General features: G+C 45.1%; 1 protein-coding gene and 1 long non-coding RNA gene across 29 annotated transcripts in view; both read left to right on the top strand.

Moving 5' to 3' along the window:
• ZNF438 (zinc finger protein 438) overlaps positions 1-6285 on the top strand; it is a 186920-nt gene extending 180635 nt beyond the window's left edge. For all 28 annotated transcript variants that reach the window (XM_054660929.2, XM_063781539.1, XM_003951616.6 and 25 more), the window contains 2 exons: positions 688-2524; positions 5479-6285. In XM_054660929.2, the coding sequence (XP_054516904.2) occupies positions 688-2524; positions 5479-6091 (2450 nt within the window). In that variant the 3' untranslated portion in view covers positions 6092-6285. The remainder of the gene's footprint in view (positions 1-687; positions 2525-5478) is intronic.
• A 9138-nt stretch (positions 6286-15423) lies between these two features.
• LOC134807151 (uncharacterized) lies at positions 15424-20950 on the top strand. The gene is made up of 3 exons (XR_010146844.1): positions 15424-15500; positions 16852-16943; positions 20897-20950. It is a non-coding gene; the product is annotated as an uncharacterized LOC134807151 (long non-coding RNA).
• The last annotated feature ends 441 nt before the right edge of the window (positions 20951-21391 follow it).

Genomic DNA, 21391 nt, shown 5'->3' with positions numbered 1-21391 from the left:
GCACACATAAACAGTTTGAAAGGTGTGAGAAGAAATTCACAAGTCACATGGGGAAACAGCAACAAAGCTAGCATTCAGTCTGGAATGCATCCACTGTGCAAAACAAATTCAACTGCCAGTGGGTCAAATGGCGTATCCTGAGATTGAGTGAAAAATGAGTTTGATACAAGAAGCGCTTGTTTTATACAAAGGATACAGTGGGAAATATCAAGATGAGATGAATATAGGCTGTACCCTCACAAAGCTGAAGCTTAATAGGGAAAGCAGAACATGTATATAAAATAATAAACTACATAGCAGAACATACCAGACATCATGTGAAGATGAGTGGGGATAGGTTAAATGGAGAGGATGGACTTGCAGAATACATGGATGAGAAGGACGGCATCTTCGCTGTCAAGCAGTGTTGACTAGTAGAGATACACATAAACACATAAATTATTATGGAAAATGGTAAATAACGTAATAAGAGCTAAGGAACCATAGGTAAGTATAGAAATCCTTGGGGGAAGGTAGGCAGGAATTGATCTTCAAGCTGGTCTTGAGGGACACAAGATTTTGTCCAGAAGGCTTGGAGGTAGGTCAAGGAATCTGTTCTGGGCAGAGTAAATAAGATGCTTGTTGTTTGAAGTATCACTAACAGAACAGTTACATACAGTAACTCTTTATATTTTATTGTCATTGCAGGTGAATCAAACATCCCTTCTGGAACAATACAGAGTAGGAAAGGTTTGCAGAATAAGAGTCAGTTTAGGACCATTGCACCAAAAATTGTGCCCAAAGTCCTAACGTCCAGAATGCTGCCATGTCATTCACCATCACGCTCTGATCAGGTGAATCTGGGACCCTCCATCAACTCCAAGCCGCTGGGGATGTCCACCCAGAACTATGCCCTGATGCAGGTTGCTGGCCAGGAGGGGACATTTTCTCTTGTTGCTCTGCCACATGTTGCCTCAGCTCAGCCAATTCAGAAACCCAGAATGTCCCTACCTGAAAACCTGAAACTTCCTATTCCTAGATATCAACCCCCTAGAAATAGCAAAGCATCGAGAAAGAAACCCATCCTGATCTTTCCTAAGAGTGGCTGTAGCAAAGCTCCTGCCCAAACCCAAATGTGTCCTCAGATGTCCCCTTCCCCACCTCACCACCCTGAACTCCTGTACAAACCCAGTCCATTTGAGGAAGTACCATCACTAGAGCAAGCCCCAGCCAGCATTAGCACAGCTGCGCTGACCAATGGAAGTGACCATGGGGACTTGAGACCACCAGTGACCAACACCCATGGCAGTCTGAACCCTCCTGCTACCCCAGCATCATCCACACCAGAGGAGCCTGCCAAGCAGGACCTCACAGATCTTTCAGGGAAAGCACACTTTGTAAGCAAGATAACATCTAGTAAACCTTCTGCTGTTGGCAGTGAAAAATTTAAAGAACAAGTTGATCTTGCAAAAACCATGACCAGTTTATCACCAACCATTCTTGGCAATGCAGTTCAGTTGATCTCTTCAGTCCCCAAAGGGAAACTGCCAATCCCACCCTACTCAAGAATGAAGACAATGGAGGTTTACAAAATCAAATCAGCTGCTAACATTGCAGGTTTTTCTTTACCAGGACCTAAGGCCGACTGTGATAAGATATCCTCCACCACAGAAGGCTTTAATGCAGCCACCAAGGTGGCAAGCAGGCTACCTGTTCCACAAGTGTCACAGGAGAGTGCCTGTGAAAGTGCCTTTTGTCCACCCACCAAACTTGATCTTAACCACAAAACAAAACTGAACAGTGGAGCAGCAAAGAGAAAAGGAAGAAAACGGAAGGTACCAGATGAAATTTTGGCATTTCAGGGAAAAAGGAGGAAATGTATCATTAATAAGTGTAGAGATGGTAAAGAAAGAGTAAAAAATGATCCCCAAGAATTCAGAGACCAAAAGCTGGGGACCCTGAAAAAATACCGTAGCATTATGCCCAAACCTATCATGGTCATACCCACTTTGGCCTCCCTGGCTTCTCCAACTACACTACAGTCCCAGATGCTTGGGGGCCTAGGACAGGATGTTTTGTTAAATAATTCACTCACTCCTAAATATCTTGGCTGTAAGCAAGACAGCAGCTCTTCCCCTAAGCCCAGCTCCGTGTTCAGAAATGGATTCTCTGGCATTAAGAAGCCTTGGCACAGATGTCACGTCTGCAACCACCACTTCCAGTTCAAACAGCACCTTCGAGACCACATGAATACACACACCAACAGACGCCCTTACAGTTGTCGGATTTGTCGCAAGTCCTATGTACGTCCTGGCAGCCTGAGCACACACATGAAACTTCATCATGGTGAGAACCGTCTGAAGAAACTCATGTGTTGTGAGTTTTGTGCAAAAGTGTTTGGCCACATCCGAGTCTATTTTGGCCATCTGAAAGAAGTGCATAGGGTTGTGATCAGCACTGAGCCTGCGCCCAGTGAACTGCAGCCAGGAGACATACCAAAGAACAGAGACATGAGTGTGCGAGGCATGGAGGGATCATTGGAGAGGTGAGTGCCAATGTAATGGAGACCTGGCAAGAGAGTCTGTTTTGATTTGGGGAAGAGGGGAAGATTACATATTCAGAAAGGAGAGTTTATAAAACATCTCTTGGATTAAGATTTCATAAAGTAGCTATGTATACCTCCTAGATCTGTGAAGAATGATCTTGTTTCTCTCTGGTTTCTGATCATCCATACTTGGAATTACCCTAACCAATCTAGTAAAGTACTGTATATAGTTCAGTGGTCTTTACAAGTAATTTCCCCCAAAATCACATCCACAGAATTTGCGTTATTTTAAACAGCATCATTTGCCCCAAAATGCAGCATGACCCATGGTTGGGGACTCAGAGTGGGTGGGTCTGTCATGTTGACCCTACCTTAAGGTGCCCAGACCCCACCCTCTTCATTTGCCCTGTTTTTCCCATCAGTTCGGGTTCACTCTTTCTGGTGTCATTCCTTTTTGCAAGCACTGCTTCCTGGTATTATTGCTATGGGGTCCTTTGGGTGTCATTTCACCGGCCGGAAACCTCTGTGGCCAGTGGCGCCTTGGCCTGAGTTTTGCTCTGGCCCATTAGGCTCATTCCATCCACTTGGCCTAGCAGGCTGCACTCAGCTCATGCTACCGGCCTAGATCCCATGCCTGCCAAGGGGGAGCCAGGCACAGAGTGGTGAGGGATGTGTGAGTGAGCGTGGGGTCTGGCCACTGCGCATAGGCAGGCACGCCGGCTGCTGCTGCAGGCCAGGCAGCTCCAGGTGCCACCTCCTTGCAAGGCTGTGGCTGGACCAGGCACATCACAAGCAGCTTCCACGGTTGGCACCAGGAACATGATGTTGCCCAGAAGCTTGGAGACTAGGGATTCACTGCCCTGGCTCAGGGGGCTCCCAGGACAGAGCTCCCCAAAGGGCCACAGCTCTTTTCTTCACCTGCTGTGTGGCAAACAAGAGGCGTGTTTCAGCCTGTTTGTGTTACAGCTCTCTTAGCCCCACCATTTGGCAGGTCTCGAGTTCTTGTCCTGCGTTCAGGAAGAATGAGGTACACAGGGAAGTAGAGGGTGAGCAAGATGAAGAGGAGCTTTATTGAGTGATAGAACAGCTCAGAGTTGAACTGCACGGGGCAGTTCCTTTCTGCAGGCAGGTTTTCCCCGTCATCTCTTGTGCTCTCAGCAGAGAGGGTAGCTCCTCTCTGCCACTGGTCGTCCCATTGTCTCTTCAAGTCTGGCTAAGTCCGGGGCTTTTATGTGCCTCAGAGGAGAGGAAATGCGTGCAGTTGGTCCATGGGCAGTTATGGACAGACCCACAAAAGCACCACAAGTTCCCACTCCAGTCCACATGACTGGCAACCTGGCCCCCAGGCTTCAGGGCTTTTCTGACTTGAAGGTGGGGCTTCACCGGGGACCTCCCCCTTTCTGCCCAGGAGCTTCTTTGCTCCCTGCTTCTGTTTATGGCACCCAGGCTGTTCATGCTGAGGAGGCATCTGCAGGCCGGCACCAAGCTGTCCTGAGCGCCCCTTCCTCAGCCTCCCTTCCATGCTTATTGGCACCCAAAGTCTGGAGCGGGCCAATGGGGTAGGAGGTGGGCATATCAGCACTGCCTCGAGCGTGTGCACACCCAACCAGGTTACAGCAGAGCCCAGGCTCAGCCCCAGCCTTGCTTTGAGATTGGAGCAGGTGCTGACAGCAGGGAGAAGCCAGGCAGCAGGAGCAGGTGCTTCTTGAGCCCGTGGGGGGAAAGGGGCCTTCCTGGACCCCTGAGAGTGCAGAGATGCCTGGATCTGCAGCCACAGCAGGGTAGCTACAGTGATGCCTGGGAGGGCAGGAGGGCTCCTGCCTGCTCCCAGCTTCCAAGAGCACAGGGGTGCCTGGGTCGCAGCTGCAGCTTGGGCAGCTGCAGGCAGTTGTGCCTGGGAAGCTCCCACACCGTCAACTTGGAAAGGGCAGGGCTCGTGCTTGTCCCCAGCTCCCACTGGCTCCATGAAGTGTGGCACCACCCCTGGCCCAGCTCTGCCTCAGGGCCCCTCTCTACCCACTCCTGCATGCCCTAGTGTGCTGTTTTCCCCTGCCAGCAGGTGACTCAGCCTGGCCCCATCGCAGTGGCTCTCAGGGCGGCAGGTTTCAGGGACTGCCCACCTCCTCTCCATGTTTTCCCAGCAGCAACAGCAGGCAAGGTGCAGGTGGTGCAGTGGCCCTGGCCAACCCTGCACAAATGAACCTGACACTCTCAGGACTAGCCCCACAAGTCCCAGCTGCACCTTCAGCTGGGTGCTCACTGGCTCCTTTCTGAATATGAAATCTTCTCCTCTTCCCCAAATCAAAACAGACGCTCTTGCCAAATGTAGTTTGGACATTGTACCTAAAAATCAAAATCTAACTCTAGGAAAAGAAGGAAGAAGTGAGGTTTCATGGTTCATTAGTGAAAGGCACAGAGGTCTTAAAGGGGACAGAAACGTCTAAGAAAAAGGAGAGACTCTAGAAAAGCAAGGAAGAAATAGGGTAGGCACCCTTTATTTTTACTGAACATGACAGAGTGAGCCAAAATTGAATAGAAGGTATTGGTGCTCAAGGTTAGGGAGAGCCACAGTGGGTAGGGTGGGACCGTTACCTTCAACAGAACCGAGGGTGTTCCCGTGCCCTTCACGCGCTCTTACGTGACTCTTCCACGTGATTGCTCCTGTCCCTGTGGTAACCAAAGACGAGTTAGCTCGCCTGGGACAGATGCGTGAAGAGGACTGTTGACTAAATGAACCCTGGTAGCTGGAGAAATGTGTGGCCACAAGCAGGAGTGACAATTAGTATTCACCACGGTCCTTGCAGAAGGTCTTCCCAGGTGCTCTCTGTTTACCCCAGCCCTTGTCTTTCTCATCAGTGTTATGTTTTAGATCCCTGAAGGCTGGCAGCTGAGAGGAAAGGTTCCAATTGCATTTTTCCATGAAATCTTATCTTCATTATTATTGGCCTTTTCAGGGAAAACAAGTCCAACCTGGAAGAAGACTTCCTTCTAAACCAGGCAGATGAAGTCAAATTACAAATCAAATGTGGTCGTTGTCAGATTACTGCTCAGTCTTTTGCGGAAATAAAATTTCATTTACTTTATGTTCATGGAGAGGAAATTGAGGGCAGGCTACAAGAAGGGACCTTCCCAGGAAGCAAGGGGACTCGGGAAGAGTTGGTGCAGCACGCTAGCCCCGACTGGAAAAGGCATCCTGAGAGAGGGAAGCCAGAGAAGGTTCATTCCTCCTCCGAGGAGTCACACGCATGTCCAAGACTGAAAAGGCAGCTCCACCTTCATCAGAATGGCGTGGAAATGCTCATGGAAAATGAAGGACCCCAGTCAGGAACCAACAAGCCAAGGGAAACCTGCCAGGGCCCTGAGCATCCTGGCCTCCACACGGTTCTCTTGTGGTCCCATTCAGGCTTTAACTGCCTGCTTTGTGCAGAGATGCTGGGACGGAAAGAGGACCTCCTCCACCACTGGAAGCACCAGCATAACTGTGAGGACCCTTCCAAACTGTGGGCTATTTTAAATACGGTCTCCAACCAGGGAGTGATCGAACTTCCCAGTGAAGCTGAGAAATGAGACCCCCAGGCAGCCTGGGGTTAAGGAAAGAGCTCTGCCGCCACCTTCCTTCAGAGCTTCGTGCTTTATGGTGGTGCTTAGTCACAAAGATCAAACAACAGGATTGGTGTGAGTGAACAGAAATGATTTTTGTACATGGTTTTATTTTCTTAATGAAATAAAATATAAGCTCTCGAAGCATATTTTTCTAACTATATGCAGTCTTATTTTAAAATACGTACTGATTCTTAATATCTTAGACTTTCAGAATAAATAAAAAGATCAAAATTTGAAGATGGAAATTTAGAAGAATATAGGCTGTTCTTCAAATACAGCTCTCAGTGAAAACATGCATGTGTCCTTCCTTTTGTTCGGGTGTTTTCTGCTTATATAGATTGACAAATGTCAAAAATGTCCAGGCAGCAAAACCCTTTTAATCTCAACCATAGTATCAAGTTAGATGGTAAATGCTGATATTTATTAAATTCTCTTGTTTATTTGAATATGATATAGAGCAGTATTTTAATAAGATTGTCATCTACAATAATTTAAAATCCATGTTTTCAGGACTCAGATTTTTGTTTCTTGTAATTTTGCTATTTTCTTAAATGCACATTTCATTGAAGATTAGTTGTTGGCAAGTCTTATAGCGGTAGTGTTCCATATCAAAATAATTTTTTAAAAAATTTAGTACTTCAGCTAATAAAAAGTCTACTTGCTTGGTAAAAAGTTATTTTCAAGTAGTCTTTGGGACCAGAAAATTTACAACCTGGAAAATGAACTAGATAGTTCAGTCCAGATGTGTAGGGGTCTCAACTGCTTTCCCTCACTCCCAAGTAACTTCAGAGGGTTGTCGCTAGCTGATCAATTTTAGATGGAACTGTGCTTTTCAAGCCCAGTTCTCTTTGAAAGTCAGAAGTAAATGATTGCCTCTTAAATTCCTGGGAAATTACCTCGAATCAGTAAAGTTGTCATTTGAAGCTTCTGGCCATCCTGGCTGCAAAATCATTTTCTTAGAAAAGTGGAGTTTCAGCACTCATCCTACTGATAATCTCAGTCTTGGATGAAAGCACCATACGTGTGGCCAGCCCTGTTTGCTGAAACTCAGCCCAGGTATGGTCATAATATTTTGTGCTCAAGGAAGTTACCTAAATAGAGAAAGAACTAAATTCTAATTGATAAGCTGGTGGATCTTACATCTTTTTTTAATGTCTGATTTTAATAGCCAGTGTTTGTAGACATGATTTGCCTCAAATAGTACAAGAGAAAACTTAATCTTTGTCTTTTTGCAAATAGTTTTGTAAATTTGGGAATAAGAGAGTAGGGATAGAAATATCTGAAAGATTGTGTTGTGGTTTGTCTGTTGATCACGCTTTACCCAGTTTCAAATAGGGAATATCAGACCTCCACTGTTTGATAGTTTTAGAACTTCTTGGTTAATAATGAAGTCGCTTTACCATTCAAACCAGTTCCCAGTTTGTTTTTTGAAGTATTGGTCTCAAAGACATTACCAAATGACTTCTACAAGGAATACTACTTGAATTCAAACCATGAAACTTGAATTCAAACTATGAAATAATTCATAGACTGCTCAAACCTCAGATGCTAAGTCGTATTTTAGAAACACTGGCCAGTTGGCCAAAGCAGAGTGGAGTGTGTGGAGACAAAGGTGTGGGACAGAATACACCCACCCAGCACTCGGGGAAAGTCTCAAGTCCCCTGGATTGTGCAGGAGCCCACCTGTGGCCTTTATTTCCCCACATATTCTTACGGCAAGGCCATAGGCAGTCTCCAGAAAGGAGTACAGTGAGGAATGGGGAAAAGAGCAAAGGTATGGAGAAGATATGATTGGCTCATGATTCAGCACTCTGGCTGGATCCCCATTTCAGAGCAGCTGCATTTCCGAGCATTTCAGAACAGCAGCTCCAATGTACTAACTAAATTTAGATGACTCAACAGAGCACTGATCCATAGGGAGAGGGAGGGCGCAGGTAGGGAGCCATGAAAAAGTGACACTCATCTTTAAGAAAATTCTTTTTGTTTTTTTGGAGTGCTGCTCAGGCTGGAGTGCAGTGGCACGATCTCGGCTCACTGCAAGCTCCACCTGCCGGGTTCATGCCATTCTCCTGCCTCAGCCTCCCGAGTAGCTGGGACTACAGGCACCCGCCACCATGCCTGGCTAATTTCCTTTTTTTTTTTTTTTTTTTTGTATTTTTAGTAGAGACGGGGTTTCACCATGTTATCCAGGATGGTCTCGATCTCCTGACCTCGTGATCTGCCTGTCTGGGCCTCCCAAAGTGCTGGGATTACAGGCGTGAGCCACTGCACCCAGCCGAAAATTCTTTTTTTAAGATAAGGAAGGTTAGTGGGGCATATAGGACCCTCCCTGGATGTAAGTATGGGTTCATTTGTGGTACAGTGTTACAGTTCTCAGCTTTTGAAAACTCCCCTGCCTTACAATGCAGACAGCCCCAGTGCCACCCAAAATAAGGAGTTTCTGGCCCTTACTAGTAGTGCTTCATTGAGAATGGTGGGAAGAGGGCCTCCTATTGGGGAGGCAGGAAGATGAGAGAGAGTATTTAGCTAAAGTTACTTTGGGAACAGCTCAGAGCCTTTCTTGGGTGTGGAGATGTTATTGGAACAGTCCCAACCTGTATACTTAGGCCAGAGGTGGTGTGGTGTGCAACAAAGTGCTCCAATACTTACTGTGTGTGGCCTTGAGAGAGTGTCCCCTCTTAGGCTCCATTCTCTCCTCTGTGAAATGGGGGTGACAATCGTATGTCAAGGCACTGTTGTGAAGAGTAAAAGAGACACACACGAAATGCCTGGCACCTGTGGGCCATGTGATAACTGGTGGCTGGTATTTATTAGGCTTTTGGCCAGACTTGGGAGAAGAGGTATTTTGTACCATATGAAAGATTGTAAAAAGCTTGAGTAGACAGATCTTAAGTGCAGAATTCAAGGATGGAAACTACTAGGAACCACAGAAGTTGGCATTTTTGCAGGAAATGCATTTTATTTTTATTTTATATACTTTTTTCGAGTTGGAGTCTTGCTCTGTCATCCAGGCTGGAGTGCAGTGGCACGATCTTGGCTCACTGCAACCTCCGCTTCCCGGGTTCAAGCAATTCTCCTGCCTCAGCCTCCCGAGCAGCTGGGATTACAGGCATGCGCCACCACACCTGGCTATTTTTTTTTTTTTTTTTTTTTTTTTTTAGTAGAGATGGGGTTTCACCATGTTAGGCAGGCTGGTCTCGAACTCCTGACCTCATGATCTTCCTGTCTTGGCCTTCCAAAGTGCTGGGATTACAGGCGTGAGGCACCGCACCTAGCCATGAAATGCATTTTAATTTTTAAATAAAAACTAGGGTTTGGATTGCATGGAGGTTTGGTAAGTGTCTATTCAATCAGAATAGAAAGCAACATTCACTAAATTATTTCCATGCCAGGCTTCACTTTGGGGCCTGTATTCCTTAGGTCTCAGCCCATGCAGCACCTCATTCCTGCGGTTATCCCTCTGCCCTTCCCTTGCCCCTGTTATAGCTGTCATCATAGCACCCACCTTGCTGTCCAGAAGCTGAGGGTGGACTTGTCCACCTCTCACACTAGATAATAAGCCTCATGAGGGCAGGAACTGTGCCTGTGAACAGAGGTTCAGCACAGAGCCCTAGAGGGTCCAGCGGCTGACATGGAATAGTGCACAGCAGATGTTTGTTGAAAAAAAAAAAAAAGGATACATCAGCTAAATAAAAACAAAATTAACACTTTTTATGAATAAACCAGCCTTAGAAGAAACCAAACTTGTAGCTAGAAAGGCATGGAGGCAAACTTGGTCTTAAATTCAGCACATTCATTTTGCTTCATGTCTTTTGCTTCTTGGAAAATTGTCCCAACGCCAGCAAAACTAGATTTTTTTCCTCTTCTTTTGGCCCTAAATTATTTCTGAAAGTTACAGCATTTTAGATTTGTATTGTTTTATTACCTGTCATTTTTATTCACGTCCGCTTTTGTTGCTCTCTCTCTCTCTCACTGGACCTCTTCCTTGTTTAGCTTGACTATTCCTCTGTTAAACTGTTCCTCATATGGAAAGTTGCCTCTTCATCAGCACACCATAAATAATCCAACCTGGGTGCGTTCCACTGCCTTCTCTGGCTACAGACTCCTCCCCTCCCCAGCTGCGTGGCTCCAGTTGTCTGTGGCCCCAGTGACATGGTTGTTGGCAGTAAATGTTCAACTTCATTTATTTCCTAGAATTCTCAGATCTGGACTGGTTTGCTCCATTCAAGCTGCTGACAAGCTTTGTTAGGTACATATTTTATAGCATCTCCCCTTTTCACTGGGCTCCTGAGAAAAAGTGTCCTGGTGAGTATGGCCTGGAATTTAGCAGAACAGGTTTTTAGCTTCAACTTTATTCTGACTTCTCTGACGTTGGACAATCAGAAGCTTATCTAGGCTTGTGGTTTAACCTAATGTATATTTAAACAATATCCACCTCTTCAGGAATATTACTTCTAGAGGTGAACTGTTTATTGTGTCTTATGTTTGGTCACGGTCATGGTTATTCCTATAATAAAACTATAGCCACAATTTTGGGGGCACATTTTAAATTTGTGTTTAGTATGCAGATGTTGGCTTAGGAATACATCACATTTTCCATGCTCTGAAGTGTAAATATATTTCAATGCATTGCTCAACTGTAGGAAAAATGCTACCCATTGGAGGAAACCAAATGTGACAACTAAAAGGTGTACAGATTATTCCTTCTTATTTTAATGTGAAGCTAAATTTTCTTTTTCAATTACATTTGCTCCTATCTTCAGAATTGCCTCACCCCCTTAGCTTAAGAAGAAACAATAGGATGGCAATTTTTGCCATTTTAAGTATGTTCCAAAAACAAAATCTCAAAATTATTAGAATTATAATAGATCATATTTTTAAATAAATAGCCACTGAGCACTCCTCAATGAAAAGATTGTGCCTTTGTTCATTAAATATGAATTTAATCTCCACCTAGGAGTTGCAAAGAGACCACCAGGCCTTTGCAGAGACAAAGCACCGAATTTAGTCTGACTGCTGCCTGAATTGTAATGCATATCTTACTACAAAAATTCACCTATGGAAGAGATCCAAGTAGCTCAAACACATGCACTGCACAACCAGCCCTAGAGCTCTGGCTGTCTCTGAAAGATATTTAAGGTCTTGTGCTTAGGAACCTAACATGCTATCTTCTCCCAGTCTAATGCAAATTAAAGCACAGTTCAGGTTTTCATAAGGCATTCATTGAACCAAGCCTTTTTGACAATGGTTACACCCAAGGAAAGTTATTCTAAAATGTCCAAGAAAACTAAGTCTTTCAAATGGTCTTTTTTCCTTCTGGAAGTAAAGGGCGGGCAAAGAGAAGCAGGAGGACGGGAATAATGTGTCAAGATGTAGCATGAGGAGCTTTCTGATGATGGAAGGCCCAATGGGGCACTGTACGGGGAAGGGGGGAACATGTCTCTAGTGTCCAGGTGCACAGTGCCATTAATATTTTGTTGTAATGGAAAGAAATTTGACAGTGCTTATCACAATCTAAAATGCACATTTTGACCCAGGATCTCTATTTCTAAGAATTTGTCCTATAGATAGTACCATACAAGGACACAGGTAGATGAGCAAGGATGTTCACTGCAGCATTGTTTATAGTTAGCAAAAGACTAGACCCAACTGAAATGTCTATCAGAGCTGGTAAAAAACATGACAGTACACCATATAATGGAGTACCATGGTGTGGTCGAAAAGACTGAAGTGGTACTTTATGGGCTGGAATAAGTATTGTGTGAAGGAAGCAAGGTACAGGAGAAAGTATACTGTGTCCCCATTTGCTGTTTAAAAAGGGGGAAGAAAGAGGGAGAAAAAGGATATATGTGTGCTCATATATGCACAGAAAATTTACAGAAGGTGACTGCACTATTGGAATGTTTTGTTGCATTTTCCTTAAAAACTTTTCCTCATATTTCATATATATGCTTGGCATAGCAGAATTTAACATTATTTACAATCAAATCTGGCAGTATTTTCTTGCATGGCCTTTGCATTTGGTATTATGCTTAGAAACTCCAATGCTTACTCAAGTGTTCATAATTATTTTCGTCTAGTATCATTACAGGTTCCTGTTTTTTTTTTTTTTTTTTTTGGCAGAGTGTTGCTGTGTCTCCCAGGCTGGAGCGCAGTGGCATGATCTCGGCTCACTCCAACTCCAGGGTTCAAGCGATTCTCGTACCTCAGCCTCTCAAGTAGCTGGGACTACAGGCATGCGCCACCACGCCCGGCTAATTTTTGAATTTTTAGTAGAGACGGGGTTTTGCCATGTTGGCCAGGCTGATCTCGAACTCCTGACCTCATGTGATCTGCCTGCCTTGGCATTCCCAAAGTGCTGGGATTACAGGTGTGAGCCACCGCGCCCAGCCCATTATGGTCTCCTTTATATATCACAGTGGTTAGAAACATGGGCTTTGTTGTCTTATGGTTTTAGATTTCATTCCTGATTCTACCAACTATTTAGCTCTGTAATTCTGGCAAGTTCCTTCATTTTTTTTAACCTTAAGTTCAGGGGTACATGTGCAGGTTTGTTATTTAAGTAAACTAGTGCCATGGGGGTTTATTGTACAGATTATTTCATCACCCAGGTATTAAGCCTATAGTACCCTTTAGTTATTTTTCCTGATCCTCTCCCTCCTTCCACCCTCCACCCCACCCTCCAGTAAACCCCGGTGTGTGTTGCTCCCCTTTATGTGTTCATGTGCTCTCATCATTTAGCTCCCACTTATAAGTGAGAACACGTGGTATTTGGTTTTCTGTTCTGTGTTTGTTAGTTCCTGTGTTAGTATGCATGGCTGCATAGTATTCCATGGTATATGTACACCACATTTTCTTTATCCAGTCTACCATTGATGGGCATTTTAGGTTGATTCCATGTCTTTGCTGTTGTGACTAGTGCTGCAATGAATGTGTGCATGTGTCTCTATGATAGAACAATTTATATTCCCAGTGATGGGATTTCTGGGTCGAATGGTAGTTCTGTTTTTAGGTTTTTGAGGAATACCAAACTGTTTTCCACAATGGTTGAACTAATTCACACTACCACCAACAATGTATAAGCGTTCCTTTTTCTTTGCAACTTGCCAGCACCTGTTTTTTTTTACTTTTTAATTATAGCCTTTCTGACTGGTGTGAGGTGGTATTTCATTGTGGTTTTCATAGGGCATTCACTTGATTTGCATTTCTCTAATGATCAGTGGTGTTAAGCTTTTTTTCATGTACTTACTGGTCACATGTATGTCTTTTGAAAAGTGTCTGTTCATGTCCTTTGCTCACTCTTTAATGGGGTTGTTTTTTTCTTGTAATTTGTTTAAGTTTCTTAGAAATGCTGGATATTAGACCTTTATTAGATGCATGGTTTGCAGATATTTTCTCCATTCTGTAGGTTTTCTGCTCTCTGTTGATGGTTTCTTCTGCTGTGCAGAAGCTCTTTAGTTTAATTGGATCCATTTGTCAACTTTTGCTTTTGTTGCAGTTGCTTTTGGCATCTTTGTCATGAAATCTTTGCCCATTGCTATGTCCAGAATGGTATTGCCTAGGTTGTCTTCCAGGATTTTTATAGTTTGGGGTTTTACATTTCAGTCTTTACTCCATCTTGGGTTGATTTTTGTATATGGTGTAAGAAAGAGGTCCAGTTTCAATCTTCGGCATGAGGCTAGCCAGTTATCCCAGCACCATTTATTGAATAGGGAGTCCTTTTCCCATTGCTTGTTTTTGTCAGCTTTGTCCAAGATCAGCAAGTTGTAGGTGTGCGGACTTGGCTTTACCAGATTAAGCTGAAGTTGTGCTGTTTTCATTAGGGTAGGCCTCAGCAGAATTGTGAAGGAGGGAACATCTGTCCTAGTCCCTCAATTGTGGTGCCCCCGTGCATTTTCTCACTTGAGTCCCTACTGCCTAACAGTCCCAGGAAGATGACGACCCACAAATAAAAAAGATGTGTTTACAACCCAAGACACACATTAATACATACAAATACTATACACAGATAGATACCTATACAACTGAGACAAAAGGTTTTATTTTATAAAAATAATACAGTATACAAAATAATTTACATTGTATTTTGATATGTCCTGTTCTAATTCGTTTTTAAAGGCTGGATACCTTGCACTAAGTTGATTTCATGACCCACTAACGAGCAAATAAAATCTGAAATATTTGGCTACAGACTTTTGACTTTCTGACCCCTCCCCTACATCATGGCCTTTCTGGGCTGTCACCCAGTCTCTCAGATCCCTGCTATCAGAGGCTTGATGAATGACGCTCTTCTCTTCCCACAAACTTAAATTTCTTAGACCTTTTGAAGGATGACCTCATGCCAAAGGGATAACTAATGCTGGAACTTCAGACATCCCATGGCCGACCATAAGGTCTCCGGGGCATACTTCAGTTAGTGCCCTGGGTGGCTCCCCTTTGCCCCTTTGGAAAAGGGACATTGCCACCCATCTAGGGACTCACCCCAGTAAGCTGCCAGGCCTTGAAATCCTTTTCAAAGTTTTACTTGACTAGAGTTGCCAACTCTTTGGGTTTGGGCTGGGTTTGAAATTGTCTCTCATTTCTTTCTTTCTTTTTTTTTTTTTTTTTTTTTTTTTTTGAGATAGAATCTCACTCTGTCGCCCAGGCTGGAATGCAGTGGTGGGATCTCAGCTCACTGCAACCTCCACCTCCTAGGTTCAAGCGATTCTCCTGCATCAGCCTCCCATGTAGCTAGGACTACAGGCTCTTGCCACCATGCCCGGCTAATTATTGTTTTGTCTCTTTTTTAGTAGAGATGGGGTTTCACTATGTTGGCCAGACTGGTCTCGAACTCCTGACCTCAGGTGATCTGCCCGCCTCGGCCTCCCAAAGTGCTGGGATTACAGGTGTGAGGCACCGCGCCTGGCCTAAATTGTCTCTCATTTCTTATCCTAATTCAAACAAAATGGTGTGGCAGAAATTAAGTCCTCAGAAGATGCAAATTCAGGCAGCACTGGAGCCAGCAGCCTTCCTCTACTCTTCACCCTCTCCTCCTCCGCTTTCCTAGGAAGCCCACATCTGGGCAGTTTTTCTGGGTGTATGGATAGGACCCCTCCCTTCTCCTCCCCCGGCCTCACTTTTCCTGTGGAATGTTCACCTGCTGTTCACCAGGCCTGCTGGGTCACAAAGGTAGAACGTGGTCAAAAAGGGCTCTTAGGCTTCAAGGTAATCTTTGTCTTTCCATCATCTCTCCGGAAACAGATTCTGAAATGAGTCTGAAACTTCCATTGAGGGAAACTAACGCTACTGTCTCCTCGCAGGTCAGATGCCCAGGGCCACTGAAGAGAAAACTCCGCTTTTCATTTAGCTGTCACTTGGCCCAAACCAGTCAAAGGTAACACCTAGTTAATTCACATTCTCCCCTGTGGATTCCTCCGAGGTCCCCCTTTTTCAATTTTAGTGTGTTGGCTTAAAGAAAGTGGGTCTGCTTTCCCTTTTAATAGCAACTTAAGTCCATCCCAAGTCGCCAAAAGACTGATGGAACGACTCACAGGTCCTCCAGGGGTCTCCCCAAATCCACACGCAGGTCCCGGGTGCCCCGGTCATGTGGAAAACCAGGCACCCAGCGTGCCCACCTGGGGGTCCCAGGCGTGAAGAGCCAGCCTGGCACAGAGCCGTGCTGGCCTTGGGAGGGTCCTCTAGGCTTCCGGGCAGATGGCTTTACCTGGGAGCTGCTGCTGCTAAGCTGTACTTTTCCATTTGCACATCGATGGGAGAATAGAATCTGGCTCTTGCAATGATAATAAAAGGCACTAGGGGAGAAGGAAATTGGCAGGTATTAACGAATAATTGAATGTTTTCATTTTGCTTTGATTTTCATCAGTGTGCTGAAATACTACCTCAAACGTTCATCGTCTTATATGGGAAATAATAATTATAGTAATAATAATTGTTATAACTCCGAGGGCCTTTATTGCTGAAGAGAGCAAGCTTAGGCAATTATCACAAAGAACTCAAATGCTTTCCTGGGTCCTGTGGGATTAATTGGGGATTTCAGCCCAGTCACAATTGGGGAAATTTCCACATCACAAAATCCATCGCTATAATGGACACTAATTGGCCTCCTTGTTGACAGTCCCAGAAGAGAAAGCCCAGAGCCCTAAAACTGAGCGATTTGCTAAAGGGTTGAGACAGTAGATAGGAAATCATGCTGCTGCAACCTTAAGTTTGCTCTTTTCCAGGGATAAGGAGAGTGTGTTGGGCTGCAGGGCTGTCAGTGTCTCAGGTAATTGATTCGGAGATAGCAAAAGGCCTTCTAGTAGTACAAGGAACTTATAATATGTTCGGCAAGACCCTAAGCTACTCCAGCATTAATATTCTTTTAACTTAGGAAAGAAACCGCTGAATTTCAGTTGGTGGCAAAGCATATAGAGGTGTAGATGAGAGAGCTCGTTCTCCTTATGTGAGAGTGTTTGACTACCTTTCAGGAAAACAGGCTGACTGCTCTCTTTCTACACGAAGTGGCTGGGAGGTGTGATTTGCAGGGACCGCATTAGTCCTAAGTAAAGAGAGCAGGCTCTGGCACATTGTGAGGTTGAATTAAACCTTTCACACTCTGAAGCACTGCATTCTGAATCACATCCAATCATTAGCTAATACCTGCCAATTTTCTACTAAGTGCAGTCTGACATTGGTGCCAGTACACCAGGAGCAAGCTCTTAGATCATCCCAATATTTTCTGTCAGATTCATCAACATCGTTGTGAAAATGTCTTAAATGGACAATTCTTCTAGAAGACAATTAAAATAAGACAGAAAAGATGGGCAACCACTGAAAAGTAAGTTGTACCTGAAGCATGAAGAAAATCTCCCCCCACCCGCTCCAAGAGCTATCTTATTTCCCCCAATTTTAAACTAATATTTATGGTGCAACCATGGCCCTACCGGCCACACCATCCTGAGTGTGAACCGCCCAGGGAATAGGGCTGAAAATGGCAGTCCTCTCATGCCAAGGTCTCACCTTGGAGCTGCCCACTTTTGTGCTCCCAGCCCAGTCTTGCCAGCTTTCTCCTCTGGAGACGGGGCTACCCTGGCCCCACTTCGCCGCCTCACCTCTCTCATGTCCCCAGTTCATTTGCTTACTTGTGTTGTCACTTCCCATTCCCTAGAAGGCCCCAGGCCCTGGGAGGTCCCAGCTGTTCTCCACTTCAACCACATGGGGCCGAGTCCTCCCCTTCGAACAGGGACAGTTTTTTATTAGGCCCCAAACTTGGAGGTAGCCCTCAATTTCTTACAACAACCTTTTGTTCCTTGTTTACCCTCTTTTTCTGCCCAAAGTTAAGTTAAGCTCCACAGGAGCTTGGTGAGAAGGCCCTGTGACCACATTCCTCCCCCCAGCAGCCTACAAGCTCCACGCAACCTTCATCACTTTGGGGTGAGCTCTCTGCTGCTGGATTCCCTGCCTGGGGCTGTCTCCTCCAGCTGGTGTCAGTTTCCCCCAGCCAAGGCCTGCTGTCATTCCCCAGAGCACCTCCCACCCTGTCTCCTGCTACGGAGTAATGTCTTCAAAGTACACAGTAACATGGTTTCCAGCAGAACATAGGCAAAGCAAAAGTTTACAGGATTCATCATTAGGAGAGAGGGAAGCTGAAGAAGGAAATTGTAAAAGGAAAACATTAAACATTCCCTGAGTGAAAGGTAGGGGAACCCCACTCACTTAGGGAACAGCTGCACCACCTCTCCAGACTCTGGCTCAGTCCAGACAAATTCCATGAGTGAGGGGGGCATGAAGGCATGGCCCACAGTACTTTAACTGTGGTGGCTGTCCCTGGCTTGCCCACTCTCTTGCTGTCCAATGACATGCAGTTCAATTCTCCCGAGAAAACTGCAGGCGCGATGGTTCTCCACTGATTGTCTTTGTTGCAGTCCTTGAACTCTCAAGGTTGCAGAAGTTGCTAGGGTTCTAACTGTCGAAGTGAATCGTGCTCCTCAGTGTCGAGGGTCACCGTGCACTGTTTCTTTCACGGAACACGATTAACAACTAAAACAAAGGAAAGATCAGACCGGGTGTGCGGCTCAGGTGACAACGGGGTTCCTGTTCGGGTCAGTTTCCTGCTCTTCCTACCAAACTGGTCAAAGCAATTAAATGTGTGAACTGTGTTATTTATGAGTTTCCAGGGCTGTAAAAGTCATGTCTGTGCTAAGAGACCAAAAATACATATCCCTTGAACACCACAGCAAACACCCTCTTCTGTCAAACAAACAGATATTCTCTTCTCCAAAATCAAAACCTCCACCAACTCAGAAAGTTAGCACAGGACGGATTTCTCGCAGAGAGTGCCTCTCTAGGCAGGTGAGCCGTGCATGGGGCCCAGCGACAGTTGCCGATTGTGATTTATTAGTGGAGGAAAATTTGGAATTGGACTTTACCGTTGGGATTTACTTGCATTTGAAAGCAATGCAGTTAGCAGTCCATCTTTCAACACTGAATGTATTTTCTCTGCTTTTATATCTTTCTGATGAATTAAGCACTTATGTGAGGTGAGGGATTGAAAACACTAGCAGCCTAATCTCTCAGTAGATCTGCTTGCCAGATAACAGCTATATGGAAAAACACGGGGACCAATTTTACATTGTTTCTCCACCAATTCATACCAGCCATGAACTGTGATGCTCCCCGCAATTCTACAATGGGCAGATAATAAGAGTTCCTTGCCCTCCAGTTCTCCAAGCCGTTTCGAAGAAGGCCTGCTAATTGAATTCAGTTGTTTGCAGTTTTAAATGTTCATGCTTTCCACAAAACAAGAATATATTAAACTCATTTCATCTGTCATCCAAGAAGAATTGGAGCCTGCATTTTTATTACCAACTGACTTGTGTGTTCATCTTTATCCCAGATTTTTTTTGAAATGTTTACAATGTAATTAAAAACAATCAAGTCAAATGATGTATTTGAATTGTTCCCTTTGGGGGAAGATAAAGGAGGAGAAAATATAGCTACAATTGCTTCATTTTTGCTGAGTATTTCTGCCTTCTCAACAGAAATACATCATGTATCTGCTCACCTAGAGCGTTTTGTAATGTCACTGGTGATTTAACAATTACAAAATATTGTAATTAAATGTTCAAATGCTCTCTTCTGTTTTCCCATTACAAATGTTCATGGAACTTGATTAATTTCAGCCAGGACCTGGCTTTGGTAATATTGTTTCCTGCAATGCACACCTCCAGGGAAAACTATGATCTGAATCCTGAAGTCAGAACCAATTAAACCCTTCCATTTTCCCCGCTGCAGCCTGAGGATGAGCCACATTTTTCAGGCATGGCTCAAACAGGCTTGTCAGGTCTCTGGGGCTCAGTGCCCCTGGGCACTGCCTGCCTGCTGCCAGCTGTGAAGAGCATTCTGTAGGTACAGGCGCATAATAGGGAAGAAAATGATAAATCCACAAAGGCAGGGGCCACAGTGGACAGTTCTGAGCTGCAACGCTTACTCAGCATCAGGGTGGCCTGGTCCCGGTCTGGAAGCCCTGCCTACGGGCACAAGAATCTGAGGCTGATGGTCAGAAAGAGGTGGACAGCTAGGAAGTTGTGGAGCAGAAAAATGAAACCATTGTATTCTTGAACGTCAGAAGGGGAGAAATGCTTCAAACAAAATTAGCCTTTGGGCTGATGAAAAGCAGGAGCATATCCTTAGGTATTTTTTCCTTAGGTATTATAATGGAATTTTTACCCGAAGCACCAAGATGACTTACCTAAGGCCTGAGAGCAAGCACCAGGGAGAATTTCAGTGTCCAGAGCTCCGCGGGCCAGCGGGAATGTGATGGGAGGCACCAGAGGCTGTGAAAGAGAAAGAAAACGGGTAGAGAAGATGGGGGGTCTCTGGCTGGAAGAGAGCTGGGATGGCTTGAAAGGAAAAGACCAGTTTGGAAGGAGGGACCCTTCCCAAGCCCTGCAACGGGCTCAGCCCTAGGCGGCTTCAGGCAGAAGCCCTGATGGCCACAGCCAGAGGCCGCTGGGCCTGCAAATGCCCCTCCAGCCTCCTCCACCCAGGGAAGTAACAAAGGCAAATGCTGCTACACTCAGCACTGTTATTGAATGTAAGGGATGCTTGACCTAACCAGATTCTCCATCTTGGTGCTTCGGGTAAAAATTCCATTATAACTTCTGAAGTCCCATCAGATTTATGACTGGAGAGGGCTGCATGTGTGGGAATTGAGCTGTTTGTTATGCCTGCCCTGCCTCCCTCCCCCAGCCATCGCCCCGTAACGACAGGTTTACTCTCAAAACCCCTGAACTGGTCTGAAATGCACCTTGCTCTGAGACTGTGGAGATAAAACAGGATTTAAAGGCAATGCATTTTCAACTGGGCAACCTTATCTGGATTGACTGCTCTGGGTTTTCAGCTAAGTGTGAATGTGAAGGATAATTACCGTCATGTGTTACCTGAGATTACAGGGTTGTGTTCCAACTAATGACACCACGAGAACCAAGCAGTTGTTAATATTTAATCAGTCTCTTGGCCTAACAATTGGATAAATGAGGTGTGTAATTACACAATTATAAAAGACATTTCAGATAGGATTGGTACTATTATTAATACTGAAGGTGAAAGATGGGAGAAATAGACCACTGGGTCATTTCAGAAATGCCACCAAAGAAGACCCTTCCAGGGGGGCCTACCTTATGGAATTTTAAGGGCAGACCTCAAATGCTTCTCCAATATGTACTTGTTCTGTTCCTTCTGGGACTCTCAACATCGAACATCAGGCCAGATGTTTTGTTGATCTCACAGATAACTACCATCAGAGTCTTCAAATGGGACACATTCCAGAGTTGCATTCTAAAGGTGAGTCATGTTTAGTAGCTCTGTGTGCTGGTGGATTTCTGCTTGCTATCTTGTTTTTTTATTTTGGTTGATGACACTGAGCCAAAGCCCAGGACAGTGAACCCCAATGTCACCTTCTGGGAGCGTTTTTTTTGTGTGTGGCTGTTTCTCCTCATTAGTCACTCGGTCTGTAGCACCACTCCCTACCCTGGGTGACACTTGCCCACCAAAGGGAGCAGCTTGCACCATCCTTGCTAGAGGATGCTATTGGCAGGCAGTCACCCTGTGACCCACCTGGGTGTTCCATCTTCTCTCAGGTGCTGACAGCTTCTCATGGAAAAATGCCATTTTCTCATTCAGGGGATCAGACAACCAATTAGTTGAGTACTCCTCCATGGCTAAGGCCTGGAAAACACAGTCAAGAGCCATGAAAAGCACCTGGCACATTTCAGCACCCACACG

This window comes from Pan troglodytes, chromosome 8 (genome assembly GCF_028858775.2).
Source record: "Pan troglodytes isolate AG18354 chromosome 8, NHGRI_mPanTro3-v2.0_pri, whole genome shotgun sequence".
NCBI classification, from domain to species: Eukaryota; Metazoa; Chordata; class Mammalia; order Primates; family Hominidae; genus Pan; species Pan troglodytes.
The sequence above is the reverse complement of the archived record's forward strand: the minus strand, read 5'-3'. Positions and strand labels throughout refer to the sequence as shown.